General features: G+C 44.8%; 1 protein-coding gene across 5 annotated transcripts in view; it reads left to right on the top strand.

The window, feature by feature from the left end:
• Window positions 1-7874, top strand: part of LOC102450046 (ubiquitin-conjugating enzyme E2 E1) — a 72863-nt gene extending 64989 nt beyond the window's left edge. For all 5 annotated transcript variants that reach the window (XM_075922058.1, XM_075922060.1, XM_075922062.1 and 2 more), the window contains exons 5-6: window positions 5600-5747; window positions 7051-7874. In XM_075922058.1, the coding sequence (XP_075778173.1) occupies window positions 5600-5747; window positions 7051-7148 (246 nt within the window). In that variant the 3' untranslated portion in view covers window positions 7149-7874. The remainder of the gene's footprint in view (window positions 1-5599; window positions 5748-7050) is intronic.
• The last annotated feature ends 6798 nt before the right edge of the window (window positions 7875-14672 follow it).

Genomic DNA, 14672 nt, shown 5'->3' with positions numbered 1-14672 from the left:
TCCCTGGCTGCTAGGAGCCCTTCCCTTCCCCCAGTGCCTCCTGTCCAACATTGCAGCCCAGGGCTGGGGAGGAGAAAGGGTTTGGGGCAAAGGGGCTACTTACTGGTGTGCTAGCCAGTCAAGGTGGTGGAGCCCCAGTCCTGCTGGCCACTCTCTTGGTGATGTGACTGCCCCCAGTGACCACTCTCAGTATCGCGCCCCTCCTCTCTTCCCCCTCCCTTTCCATGTTGTGGGAAACCATCCGATTACTGGCAGTTTCTGTTTTCTTGGCCCACCCAAACCTTGACCTTCCTTTAAGTTAGGAGAAGAGGAAGCTGCATCCCAAAACTGGTGGTCCTAGCTCTTACTGTGCTGGAAGAGTTCTTGAACAAATGGACTCTCAGACATACAGACAGATGCACATTTCTAAAATATTAGATGAACTGTAGTGTGAGAGCATGAGAGAGCAGAGCGTGGGAGTGTCTCCTGGGTCACAGGCTATTGAACCTCTGCTAATGAAGAGAGTTGCCGTACTCTGCATAGCATGCAAGTTCTTGAAAGTATAAAGATGCAATGCTTAGGAAACTATGCATGCCACACCCCTGCCAGTGTTCCCACTCAGAGACCAAGTGAGAGGGAGAGGCATGAGCACTGTTTTTTCACATAGCTGAATGCTAGACAGATCCAGGAACGCAGCAGAACAGCTACAAGGGAAGACAGACGAGTTTAACGTGTGGGCCAGTCTAATCCCAGAAAAAACACTGGTGCATTCTTCTTATGCCACACGCCTACTGAATGTACAAGTCACCACTACTCTTGCTATCAATAAATAGACAATAAGATTTATGGGCATGAACAGCTGGCAATTTCTGAGATTTAAGGATATGATCTGACGGCTGTTACTCAGGTGAACAATTATAATTCATGCTGGTAGTTTTATTGACTTCCCTGTGTTCACGCATGAGAGGGAAGGTTGCAGAGTTTGGATATTTTTAAATGCGTTTCTTCCTCATGTGGAGACATAGGCCCTGTTTAGCCTGTGTTTAAAATGAGGCTCCAAAGTACGTACTTAAGAATCTAAATAAAAATGGACTGAATTGTCAAAAGTGCTGAGCTCCTTCAAGTCAATGGCAGCTACACTTGTGCTGCCTCTTCGAATATCTGGCTGCTCTACGTGGATTTTAAGATGGCAGAATATGAGAGAAATCTTGGTGTTAAATTGTGAGCCATGTTTGTTAATCTGTAAGAACAAGATAAAAAACTTGGGTCTCATGCTAACTTTAGGTAACCAAATCATGAAAACTTTGGCCATAGCTTTGATAACACGAATTACTGCACTGTTGTGTTTGAGTCTGCGACCAAGATTGAAACAAGATTGACTTGCTGTGTGCCCTATAGGGTTGCCAGATGGTTGAAACAAAAATACTGAACAGCCCTCCCTCCCCCTCTCCCCCCCCCCCCAAAAAAACCACCGGGAACAAATTCTGTTGAAGGGTAAAAAGGAGGGGGGACCAAAGTTGAGGGGGAAAAAAAAGGACTCCAAGGACTTCTTAAGCCAAAAAAAAAAAAATTAAAATAAAACAGCATTAAAACAGCATGTCCCCTGTAAGAGTGAGTGCAGGGATAGGAACAGGGGAGTGGTTGAGCACTAAGACCCAGGAGAAGCATTGCTTCTCCTTGGTCTTTTGGCTGGCAGCCATTTTGTGCCAGCAGCTTTGGGGAACCAGGTAAGCATGGGGGCTGGCGGGGGGAGTGGGAGGCCAGGAGCTGAGTGTTTGTAGGGTTGCCAGGTGCCCGGCATTTTCACCTCCTAGCTGGGGAAAAATTCAGAAAATACCAGACATCTCGGGTGTCCGGTATTCTCTGAATTTTTTTTTACCGGACAGGAGCTGAAAATACCAGACTGTCCGGGTGAATACCAGACACCTGGAAACCCTAGCCCTTGGGCAGATCAGTACTTGAACTTGGTACTTTCATTTCCACATCCTGAAAATGGACATTGTGGTGACTGCATACATTCTATAATTTAAGCAGAGTGAATAGGGAAGAGTTTGATTGCTCATTGACAGAATCCATACCTGTTCTGGGGTAGAGGAAGTAATAATCGTCAACCCCAGATGTTCAAAAATCATAAGGTGGGCCTCCAAATTCACAAAATTGGTTTAAAAATCATGATTCTTCTACATTAAAAATGTGAGGTTCCTTCTGTTTTTAGGGTACACTTAGACCACATTTTCAAACTCTTCTTTGCAGCCATAAGTCTAGGAACCTTTTAAATTACTTTATGCGAGTGTTAGAATTCTCACAGTCACTTCTCTCCAGAAGCAAAACTGTAACTATCAGAAAACGTACCATAAAATCATGAGATTTTGGAACTCTGAAGAAGGGAGGCTTTGAAAAGCTTTCTTCATCTCTGGACTACTCTGATACAATACAACTTTGACATACAGGCAGTCCCCGGGTTACGTACAAGATAGGGACTGTAGGTTTGTTCTTAAGTTGAATCTGTATGTAAGTCGGAACTGGCGTCCAGATTCAGACACTGCTGAAACTGACCGCCAGTTCTGACTTACATACAGAATCAACTTAAGAACCTCAGGCGTCCCCAAGTCAGCTGCTGCTGAAACTGATCAGCAGCTGATTCCAGGAAGCCCGGGGCAGAGCAACTCTGCCTGGGGCTTCCTGTAGTCAGCGCTGGTCAGTTTCAGCAGAAGCTGACTTGGGGACGCCTGGGGCAGAGCAGCTGGGGTGCTGCTGGGTTGCTCCAGTAGCGCCGCTCCTGGGTGCTACTGGACCAACCTAGCAGCACCCCATCTGCTCTGCCCCAGGCGTCCTGATTCAGCCGCTGCTGAAACTGACCAGCAGCGGCTGAATCAGGACCTGGGGCAGAGCAGCTGGGGTGCTGCCGGGTTGGTCCAGTAGTGCCCAGAGCGGGCGCTGCAGGACCAATTGGCAGCACCCCAGCTGCTCTGCCCCAGAGTCCAAAACAAAAGCCTGGTCTGCTGGGGGGGGGGAGCACACTAGCTGCCCCCCCCTCCCCAGCAGACCAGGGACACGGGGAGCAGAGCCTCTGAGGCTTTGCTCTGGCAAAGCCTCAGAGGCGCGGGACCCCCCCGCGGCTGCGGCTTCAGTCCAGGAGCCTGTGGTCTGCTGGGGACGGTCCCCAGCAGACCACAGGCACCCAGATTGAAGCGGCAGCAGCGGCGGTTCCCCGCGCCTCTGAGGCTTTGCTCTGGCAAAGCCTCAGAGGCGCGGGAACCCGCCCGGTGCCCCTGGTCTGCTGGAGACGGTCTCCAGCAGACCAGGGGCACCGGAGCAGCTTACGAACGGGGCTTTCTCGCCCCGACTTCCGGAGCGAGAAAGCCCCGTTCGTAAGTGCGGATCCGACGTAAGTCGGATCCGCGTAAGTCGGGGACTGCCTGTATTAGTCATAACCAGATGCTATCATCTACCATCATGAGTGAATTTGGTCATTGTTTTGCCATGCCAAATGGACAGGTGTCCTTATCTTTCACACCACTATGACCGTGCTCACCAAGGTCATAAATGGTGTCCTCAGTATTAAGGCTGGTTTTGAAAAAGCGTGGGGATAACTGTCCAGCCCACCCTGATCCTCCCAGTTCCAAACTGGAGAAGTGCAGCAAGGTTTTTCTACTGTTTCACTTTCATTATTTTACCTGTTCTGAGTTGTTCCACAGCCTTAGATTACGGGAACTGTAAAACCCTCTCACTGCAGCAGCCACCCTAAGAATGGAGGTTAGGTTTGCCAACTTTCTGACCTGGGGTGGGCAAGAGGTGGCTAGTGGGCCGGATTCGGCCTGCAACTGCCTCACGAGGACCCTCAAGCACATTGCAGCAGCAGCCGCTTTAAACGTGGCTGCTTTGTACTCTGGATGCTAGGGAGTGAGAAGGGAGGCTCTGTCCTGCTCTTCTCTCCCCCCTCCCCCCTCAGCAAAATCTCCCATCTCCCATTGGCCAGTTTCCAGCTAATAGGAGCTGAGAAATTTTACAGGAGGCAGGGGCACAGTCATTGAAGTCTCCTCCTTCCACCCACCATGCCCGGAGTAGAGCCACGTGGAGCAGCTTGTGACTGCAACTCAGGTTCCCACAGGGCTGCTGGTTGGGAGCCACCTAGATAAGCGCCTCCCAGCCAGAGCCTGTCTGTGACACCCCTGTCCCTCTTTGCCCCCCACAACTGCTTGCCCCAAGCCACCACCCAAACCCTCTGCACCTCCTTCTCCCAGGTCACAACTCCCTCCCAGATCCTGTACCCCCTTCTGGAGCCCCTTCCCCAGGCCAGAATCCTCTCCTGCACCCATACCTCCACTTTGGCCCTGCACTCCAAGCCTCTGCCCCAGATCACAACCCCCTTCTTCATCCAAACTCCCTCTCAGACTGAACACCCCCCACGTACCTCAGTCCACTACCCCAAGCTCCCTTCTGCACCCAACCTCTGTCCTAGACTCCATACTCCCTTTGTAGAAATGCAGCCCTTGACCACTTGCCAAAATTCTTGGAGTGCCCCCTCTCCCCCGTTAAAATTATTGCCCACCCCTGTTCTGACTGAACAACACCAAACAGCCTTGCCCTCGCCCTTCTCCAAGGCCCTACCCTGCTTACTCCATCCCCCTCCCTCCCTTACTCCATCCCCCTCCCCCATCCTTACTTGCTCGCTTCTGGGCTTTAGTGGTCCATTTTTTACCTGTTTAGTGACCAGGTGGAGTTCTGTTACCTTCTGATGTGGGGGATTTAATGGGACTCTGCTACAAATATTGGCCTGGACATGCTGTGTGGTAGCCTCTTGGATAGATAGGAGACTTTTCCATTTGTCACCTTCCTCTACAGTCCATTTATGTGAAAGCTGGGGCATGGAAGGGAGGGGCAAATCTAGTCTTGTCCTTTAACTGAAATACTGCTTGCATTAGAAATGAAGTGAGAATTGTGCAGCAAATATAAAATTACCAAAAAAAGTTCCATTAACAGTCAATGATTTTTTGCAGGAAATTTAGCTTGGAGAGAAACTGACCATCCACGCTGATCTTATGGAATTTATGAAGTATAAAGAATTCAGTTTTATCTGTTCAGTTTGTACAAATGAGAAGCATAGCTCATTACTTCTAATTTTCATTTAAAAGTAAATACTACATATGTGAAATTTAAGCTAAATGTGAATTGAATTGGTTCACACTTTTCTTCTACAAATGAAATATAACCATTATTTTTCTTTTTGCATAAAATAATATGGAAAACAAAAGAAAGATCAGCACAATAGTAAATACTTGTTTAAAAAAATGATTTAAAGCTCTTGTAATAAAACCAATTGACACCAGAGGGCAGCAGCTCATCAGGAATCTAACCCTCTTCCCCTCATATTATTATCCATTATTCTGATTACTCTGATAGGAAAGACATTTATCCGCACTCTACAAACTTATACTAAAGCTGAATTAAAAGTGAAAGATTAGCTTTTACAGCTTGGCCTTGCAGAGCTGGAGTTACTTTTAATCTGAATTAAATGTTGGGTTTCCTATAATTTTCCTGTTTAAAACTGTGAAGTCAAACTTACAACTTTGTAGTTACTTGTTACCACACATTCTTTTGTGTTTTCTGGTTTTTCTAGGTTACATTTCGGACAAGAATCTATCACTGTAATATTAACAGCCAAGGAGTGATCTGCCTTGACATTTTAAAAGACAACTGGAGTCCAGCACTAACTATTTCTAAAGTTCTCCTGTCCATCTGCTCACTTCTTACAGACTGCAACCCTGGTAAGCCCCTCATGCCCTAACACAGTGGATCTTAACCTGTAGTTCCCATTGCAGTGGGCCCGACCTTACTTTTCTTTTCTTTTTCCTTCCCTACTTTTCCTTTTCCTCTCCCAGATATTGCATCTGTGAAATATTAATAGATTGAAAAGATATGCTCAAAAAGGTTGAGAACCACTGCTAACAGATGATGTCACTATTGATATGGATCATCTGTCATTTTAGTAAATTACACCTTGATCCTGCATCATTAAAATCAAAAGGAGCTTTTGACATTGACCTCAATGAGCATAGGATCAAGTTCTTGGAGAAGGGAATTCCTGGGTCTCTCCTCCCTCCCCCCAAAAGCCCAAGCTTTCTGAAGGATGCTAGAAGTTGTTCTGATAATTCTATATGCCTGCCCATTCTTACAAGTTGCACTGCAAAGAAAGCAGCAAGCAGAAAAATCTCAGACAATCCTCCTGTAAATTGAAATTCCAGCTAAAAAGAAAGTGATCTTTTTAAATACCATTCATGTGTGGTGTCTGTACCATTTGAAATTCTGGTGATTTGGTAATGGAGTAGATGTATTTAAAAAGTACCCCCATAAACAAGGCTGAGAAGATAACATGCTGGACATTTTCCTGGAAGCTCCAGTTCAGCTTTATAGTAAATGTTTCTAGAACAAACTTTCTTCCAACATTCCACCACCATATTTTTATATATAAAGTCAGTTAAGAATTGTTGTTAATACATTTAGTGCTTTCCTCCTGTCTTCAGCTTAGTTAATTAAGTACACCGCAGTAACACAAAATACGCAAAACTTATCAAATTTCTTCTAACTTCTATACAAGTGTATTAGCTAAGGCATTCTGCTATGAATACTTCACCCCAAAAACCTGATCTAATCTTTCATGGAAACCAGATTTATATTGATATAGGTGTACTGGGACATGCATACAGCTTTAGAAATGTTAAAATAAATTGAAGCACAGAGGTCAGGTAAAGTTCTACAATATAACCTGCAAAAATGGCAAAGCGTAAGTGTCTTTTACTTCCTTAAAACTTGAATTAGTGACTCTTTTCCTGCCACATTCAGCAATCACTTATAAAGCCCCATAAATATACATATACAAATTAAGGTCTGGCCGCCTCTTGGAAGTCTAACCACCTCAGTACTATAAAATGAATCAGTTTTCTACCATGGAACCCTCCCCTCCCCCTATGAATGCTTTTGGGAAACATATCACATAAGTTCTCAACTTTTTCTTTTATGTTTGTCCCAGTTCTTAACTAAATTGAGCAAGAACTTTTTCTTTCTTTCTAGCTGACCCTCTGGTTGGAAGCATTGCCACTCAGTATATGACTAACAGAGCAGAGCATGACAGAATGGCCAGACAGTGGACCAAAAGATATGCTACATAAAATGGATTTTTGTCAAACTCTTGCATTATTTGTCTGTGATGGAAAGAGCTGCTTATTGATTTTGAAGAGGGGGGAGGGAGGGTGCTGGTAAAGAGTAGGGTATTTCTATAACAGATTTTATTCAGTCTTTTATTTCCTAAGATTTTGTTGTTGTAACTTAAGGTATCTTGCTACAGTAGACAGCTAGAATTGGGAATAGCATATTTTAAGACTGTCATTAGTTCAGCAATATTAGCTCACATATAGTACCAAGGAGAATGTAAACTTAGATTTTTTTTTGGTTCAGTTGCTTGTGATATGTAAAAGATAAAACAGCTTAATTTTGTACAGGTACATACGTTGACATTTATGTAAAAGTCCTTTGAAGACTCTACACACTGGGATTTTTGTTTTTGTAAAAGATGTTGGGATTTTCCCCCTCGGGAGGGTGTGTTGGTATTTAACAATTCCTTTTTAAAGACTCATCTCATGATATGTCGTATGGAGGAGTGGATATATGGCCTCATATAGGAAATGAGAAGTAGTTAATGTATTATTTTATATGCCAATCTACCTTTGTGAAAAGAATAAAGGTTTTAATCAGGATTTATGGCAACCTGTAGTGAAATACCTTAAGCTGTTTAACTGTAAGGCGTGGAATAGGAGTCACTCAGTGGATTGGTTGTATGTTGTGGGCTACTTAAGTCTGCATTTGTTACTGTGCTAATAAAAATATGTAAAAAATGACTCCTACTTAGTGGCCTGTTTTGTTATTTTGCTGAACTAGCTTCTCAGTACATTTTGATGAAACACCTGTATTCACCTTCCACTGTTTTTCCTTGTGAGCTAAGTGCTGTCTGAAAGCATTCAGGGAAGAGTACTGATTTATCAGTGGCAGTAACCTTGTCCAGATGGGTGCTCTGTAGAAAGCAGCTCCTATTGCTTCCATTTTTAAAGGCTTTTCTACATTAGGTTATGTACCAACTGATACCTCAGGAAGAGAGAGACAAGGTGAGTGAGGCAGTATCTTTTATTGGACCAACTTCTTCCTGGTGAGAGAGACAAGTTTTTGAGCTTACATAGTGCTGTTCAGGTCAGCTTCAACACTGCATACCACAGGAATAGTCCAGCTGAGTACAGCAGAACCTGAAAGGATCTACCTACCATCTTGTCCCGGCACACTGCTGAAATGCCAAAAGCTTGGGCTGTTAAGGTGAACTGCTCCCCAAACTGGTTTTGGAAGGGCTGCCCTTTCGCTAGAGCTACAGAGAATGCTGATGGAATAGGGTCAGGATAAGGACAGGATGCAGGTGAGAGACTATGGGGAATGTCTGCCACAGCTGTAATGAGAGACAATTGTACTTCTAGTTGGAGGAGAAAGAATGGCATCATAGAAGAGCTGGGCAGGACACAACTCAAATGAAGAATGGGGAAGACAGGTTCTAACCTGTTGCAAAGCTATGTCCTGATAATGTCACTTGTACAGACAATTAAGGAATAGGGATGAGGTAGCTCAGCAAAAGGCAGGGAGTGGGCTGCATGAGTGTCCCTTTTTCATCGCACTGGGCTGCAAGATTGCTGTAATTAAGACAGTCTCTCAGGATAGGGTAGTCTTGCTAATTGTGCTTGCATGCCTAGAATTTGCAGGGTGTGCCAGCTGAACCATAGCAGCATTTTGATTGGATACAGAGGGTGCACATGGCTCTCAAGCAATGTTGTGTGCAATCCGCATGCATCTCATTTCACATGCCCTTGCTTTATGTGCATGACTCTTTAGTACTACCACTAAGGGAAAACGATGTGGATGGAAACCAGCAGAATCTGGCAAGCCTGTGCACGGGCAACATTAAACAAAATGTCCTGTGGGCCACACAGAGAACCCCGTTGGGCCGCTTGCGGGCCATAGGCTGCCCACCACTGATCTAGCTTTAAAGAAGCTAAGTGATCGCAATCTTCAGGTATTTATTCAGATATTTAATCAATGGGAAAGCAGAGAACAGAAACACACCAGCCTCTTACCTCAGACAATCCATTGCCCACCCTCCTGGCTGTATCTATCTACAGCAATAGTTCACTGCCCATAGAAATTTACTGCTCTTGTAGAAAGCTGTAAGTATGTGCAAGTTTCACTCTGGCACAAACACCAGCTGCTCCAAATTGTGTGCTGATGACTCCAACTAGATCAGTTACTTTACTGAAAGGGACAGTGCTGGATTTATGCACCAGCTAAGTAAATTACAGCTTAGGGCCTTAGATTATGAGGGGCCTCAGATTATGAGGGGCCCCTAACTACAAAAAAATTACTAGTTTTTAGTTGCATTTTCACCTAAGTACCGGTTGCAAAAAACAACCCCTTTATTTTATTTTCATTGTCCTTTCTGTTTTTGGTAATGCTGTGGGACCTCTTAAACTTGACACACTTCAGGGCCTCAGCATGACTTAAGTCCGGCCCTGAAGAGACTGCAGTATTTAGAAAGGACACCATGCCTGACTAGCTGAAAAAGTAGTAGGATAGAAAGAAAAGGGCTCTCTTTAAAGCCATGACCAGTGGTCCCAAACTCACAGCCTGAGTCATCTGCCGTTTCACAATCCGGCTTGTTCATGGTTGCTAGCATGAGTGTCCCTGCAGCCCTGGGCAGGTGCCTTCACCCTTCCCCCAAGTCCAGCCCCTGCTCTGTCCCCGCACCACCTTTGCCTGCCCCATATTACTCTCTTCTCCCCCCATTGCATCCCTTCCCTTAAACCTCCTGCCTTGAAAAATGCAGCCTCAGGGCTTGCTGGTGGCCCTGGCATAGAATCATAGAATCATAGGACTGGAAGGGACCTCGAGAGGTCGAGTCCAGCCCCCCGCCCTCAAGGCAGGATCAAGCTCCGTCTACACCATCCCTGACAGATGTCTATCTAACCTGTTCTTAAATATCTCCAGAGAGGGAGATTCCACCACCTCCCTTGGCAATTTATTCCAATATTTGACCACCCTGACAGTTAGGAATTTTTTCCTAATGTCCAATCTAAACCTCCCCTGCTGCACTTTAAGCCCATTACTCCTTGTCCTGTCCTCAGAAACCAAGAGGAACAAATTTTCTCCTTCCTCCTTGTGACACCCTTTTAGATATTTGAAAACTGCTATCATGTCCCCCCTTAATCTTCTTTTTTCCAAACTAAACAAGCCCAGTTCATGAAGCCTGGCTTCATAGGTCATGTTCTCTAAACCTTTAATCATTCTTGTCGCTCTTCTCTGTACCCTTTCCAATTTCTCCACATCTTTCTTGAAATGTGGCGCCCAGAACTGGACACAGTACTCCAGCTGAGGCCTAACTAGTGCAGAGTAGAGCGGCAGAATGACTTCACGAGATTTGCTTACAACACACCTGTTGATACAACCTAGAATCATATTTGCTTTTTTTGCAACAGCATCACACTGTTGACTCATATTCAACTTGTGGTCCACTATGACCCCTAGATCCCTTTCCGCCATGCTCCTTCCTAGACAGTCGCTTCCCATCTTGTATGTATGGAACTGATTGTTCCTTCCTAAGTGGAGCACTTTGCATTTCTCTTTATTAAACCTCATCCTGTTTACCTCCGACCATTTCTCTAACTTGCTAAGGTCATTCTGAATTATGTCCCTATCCTCCAAAGAAGTCGCAACCCCACCCAGTTTGGTATCATCTGCAAACTTAATAAGCGTACTGTCTATCCCAATATCTACATCATTGATGAAGATATTGAACAGTATGGGTCCCAAAACAGACCCTTGAGGAACTCCACTTGTTATCCCTTTCCAGCAGGATTTAGAACCGTTAACAACCACTCTCTGACTACGGTTATCCAGCCAATTATGCACCCACCTTATCGTGGCCCTATCTAAGTTATATTTGCCTAGTTTATCAATAAGAATATCATGCGAGACCGTATCAAATGCCTTACTAAAGTCTAGGTATATGACATCCACCGCTTCTCCCTTATCCACAAGGCTCGTTATCTTATCAAAGAAAGCTATCAGATTAGTTTGGCATGACTTGTTCTTCACAAACCCATGCTGGCTATTCCCTATCACTTTATTACCTTCCAAGTGTTTGCATATGATTTCCTTAATTACCTGCTCCATTATCTTCCCTGGGACAGACGTTAAACTGACCGGTCTATAGTTTCCTGGGTTGTTCTTATTCCCCTTTTTATAGATGGGCACAATATTTGCCCTTTTCCAGTCTTCTGGAATCTCCCCTGTCTGCCATGATTTTTCAAAGATCATAGCTAAAGGCTCAGATACCTCCTCTATCAGCTCCTTGAGTATCCTGGGATGCATTTCATCAGGACCTGGTGACTTGCTGACATCTAACTTTCCTAAGTGATTTTTAACTTGTTCTTTGTGTATCCTATCTTCTAAACTTACCCTCTCTCTGCTTGTATTCACTACGTTAGGCACACCTCCAGACTTCTCGGTGAAGACCGAAACAAAGAAGTCATTGAGCATCTCCGCCATTTCCAAGTTTCCTGTTACTGCTTCTCCCTCCTCACTAAGCAGTGGGCCTACCCTGTCCTTGGTCTTCCTCTTGCTTTTAATGTATTTATAAAAGGTCTTCTTGTTTCCCTTTATGCCTGTAGCTAATTTGATCTCATTTTGTGCCTTTGCCTTTCTAATCTTGCCCCTGCATTCCCGTGTTGCTTGCCTATATTCATCCTTTGTTATTTGTCCTAGTTTCCATTTTTTATGAGACTCCTTTTTTATTTTGAGATTGTGCAAGATCTCCTTGTTAAGCCAAGCTGGTCTTTTGCCATATTTTCTATCTTTCCTACACAGCGGAATTGTTTGCTTTTGGGCCCTTAACAACGTCCCTTTGAAATACTTCCAACTCTCCTCAGTTGTTTTTCCCTTCAGTCTTGCTTCCCATGGGACCTTACCTACAAGTTCTCTGAGCTTATCAAAATCTGCCTTCCTGAAATCCATTACCTCAATTGTGCTGGTCTCCCTTCTACCTTTCCTTAAGATCATGAACTCTATTATTTTGTGATCACTGTCCCCTATACTGTCTTCCACTTTCAAGTTCTCAACTAGTTCCTCCCTATTTGTTAAAACCAAATCCAGAACAGCTTCTCCCTATTTGTTAAAACCAAATCCAGAACAGCTTCTCCCTATTTGTTAAAACCAAATCCAGAACAGGCCCTCCCGCACTCACCACAGCAGTGGGATTTGCAGGGAAGCGGTGTAACACAGCAGCCTGTGCTGTGCTCTACCATCATCTCCCAGGCTAACCTGATAGCTCCTCTTTTTCCTATGGATGGGACAGCTCTGCACACATCTCCCCCAGGCCACAGGGACATGCCAGCAGTGGTACAGAGCTAGCCCCACTGCACTACCAGGGTGGCGGTAGGGGCCAATATGGGAGGGGTTAAAGGCATGGGGGGTGGGGCAGGCAGGTCTGGGTGAGAGTACATGTGCTGGTCGGCAGGGCCAGGAGACACATGGGGGAAATGTGGGGAGACCCCTCTGGAGCCCTTCCAGAAAAATGTGCCCACTAGCCCAAAGGTAAACTGACATCCCAGCTCTAGATAATGCCAATCTAGTTTGACCAAATGAAAAGTAATTTGTTGGGTTTGTGTGGTAATGTACTTCTACTCAAGTCACCCTACGTTATCCCTAATGCCTTTGCCTCTTAGGCTATGTCTATATTTGAAATGCTACAGCGGTACTGCAGCAGTGGTCAGTGTAGCCACTCTCTCTACAGCGACCGATGGGGTTGTCCAGTCACTGTAGTTGCTCCATTTCCCTGAGAGGTGGTAGCTAGATTGACAGTTTCTGTGTAGACCAGTTAGAAACTGCCTAGGTCTTTAATGCCCCAGCAAAGCAGTGCTGAGCTGTTAGGGCTTGCCGACCCTGAGAAGTTATATTGCATAGCTATGTAGCTCAGGAGTGTGTAAAATCCACATCCATGAGAGATGTAGTTGAGATGACCTACCCCTCAATGTAGACAGCACTAAGTTAACAGAAGAATTCTTCCATTGACCTAGCTACTGCCTGGGAGATGGATTACCAATGCCAGTGGGAGAACCCTCCCAGTGCTGTAGTAAGTAGAAGTATGCTGAAGTGCTACAGTGGCAAATTGAGGCCACACTACCAACTGGTTTTCTCTACTTTAGACAATGAAGGGAACAGGCCTTGTGGATCACAGCAAGGGGAGCAAACAATCTAGAATTTTCTTCTGGCTCATACTCCCTTACCATCTTCTATAGGATTCAGGCTATGCATAGCACAAATGGATTACGCAGATCCACACAGTAACACTGTTCTCTCCAACCCCACAGCCTTCCATGTTAATTCTGACATGCTTGCATGATTTATTGTGCCTTCTTTCCCTGCTCCCAGATACAGAACACCCATTTGTCTGGTGACTTCATAGGTAGTATTTAGTTAGCCAGACACCTGGCAAGTCCACGTGGCTGATCTGAGACTGAATCATCTGCCATTTTGAGCTTGGGCTCTTTACCTACTACTATGACAGCAGGGGTGGCACACCCTGCTTCCTTTTCCTTATGGGTAGATGGGAGCTCCCTCAACTTTGTAGCATGAAGCAGGGTCTATGGTGGCAAGAAAAAACTGGAGAATCACTGTTGGTAGACCAGTTAGTCCTATCTTCATCCCACTTCCAAAACCAAGTACGTGATCTGCTGCAAACACTACATCTAAGCACTCATGTCCCCTGTGCAGGGAGAAACAAAGAATTCATGTACAGTCAGCAGGAAATTAAAGTGGGTGGTATTCCCTGCTGCTCTGATAGTAACAGCTCTTAGTCAGCTGTGATCATACAACAAAAACATGTGCACGTTCCTAACAGTGTAACAAGAGCTTGCTCATTCATAAGGAATAGCAAATGATTGAAGATGTAATTGCTGACAGTTTCTCTTGGCATATGCCTTAGGCACAGGAAGAAGAATTATTTTGAACTACTTCATGGATCAAAGCAAAAAAACAGGTTCAACTGTACAGGTAATCCAAGTTACTCCATCGCAAAATCTTGCTTCGTTTTGGTACATTGTAATGTTGCACCATTGTTACTAACTGTTCATACTTTTCACTGAGTTATTAGTACCATCAAGTAGCAGAAGGGTATTACAGGCACATACTTAGAACAGCCATCAAAATTGTAACTATCAAATGACAATATTCAGCAGCTTACGTGTCACTATGAATAACCTGAGGTCTTGCTGCCTCATGACAGTCCAACACTCTGCTATTTAAAATACCAGGAAATGTCACTTGTTGGGAGTGTATGGAACTGTTCATTGTTTAAATTAGTGGGACAGCAGAACCCTGAAACATGGTGATCCATCCTGTGTGGTCAAGTTCATATAACATGCTCCTGCTGTTGGAAGATGTGCCACTTGTTACACCTGAGGGATCTGCACAACCATTTCTGCTGATCTGCCATTCAGAGCTGGCTGGCTGACTTTATACCAACCACTAGCAGGCCTCTTACTATATTCATTAAGCCTCTTCTACAAGACGTTAGGTGCTTCGCACAATTCTTTGTTTAGGCTATGGCT

Source organism: Pelodiscus sinensis, chromosome 2 (genome assembly GCF_049634645.1).
Source record: "Pelodiscus sinensis isolate JC-2024 chromosome 2, ASM4963464v1, whole genome shotgun sequence".
Taxonomy (NCBI): Eukaryota; Metazoa; Chordata; order Testudines; family Trionychidae; genus Pelodiscus; species Pelodiscus sinensis.
Note: the sequence above shows the minus strand (reverse complement) of the source record. Positions and strands in the feature narration are given on the sequence as shown.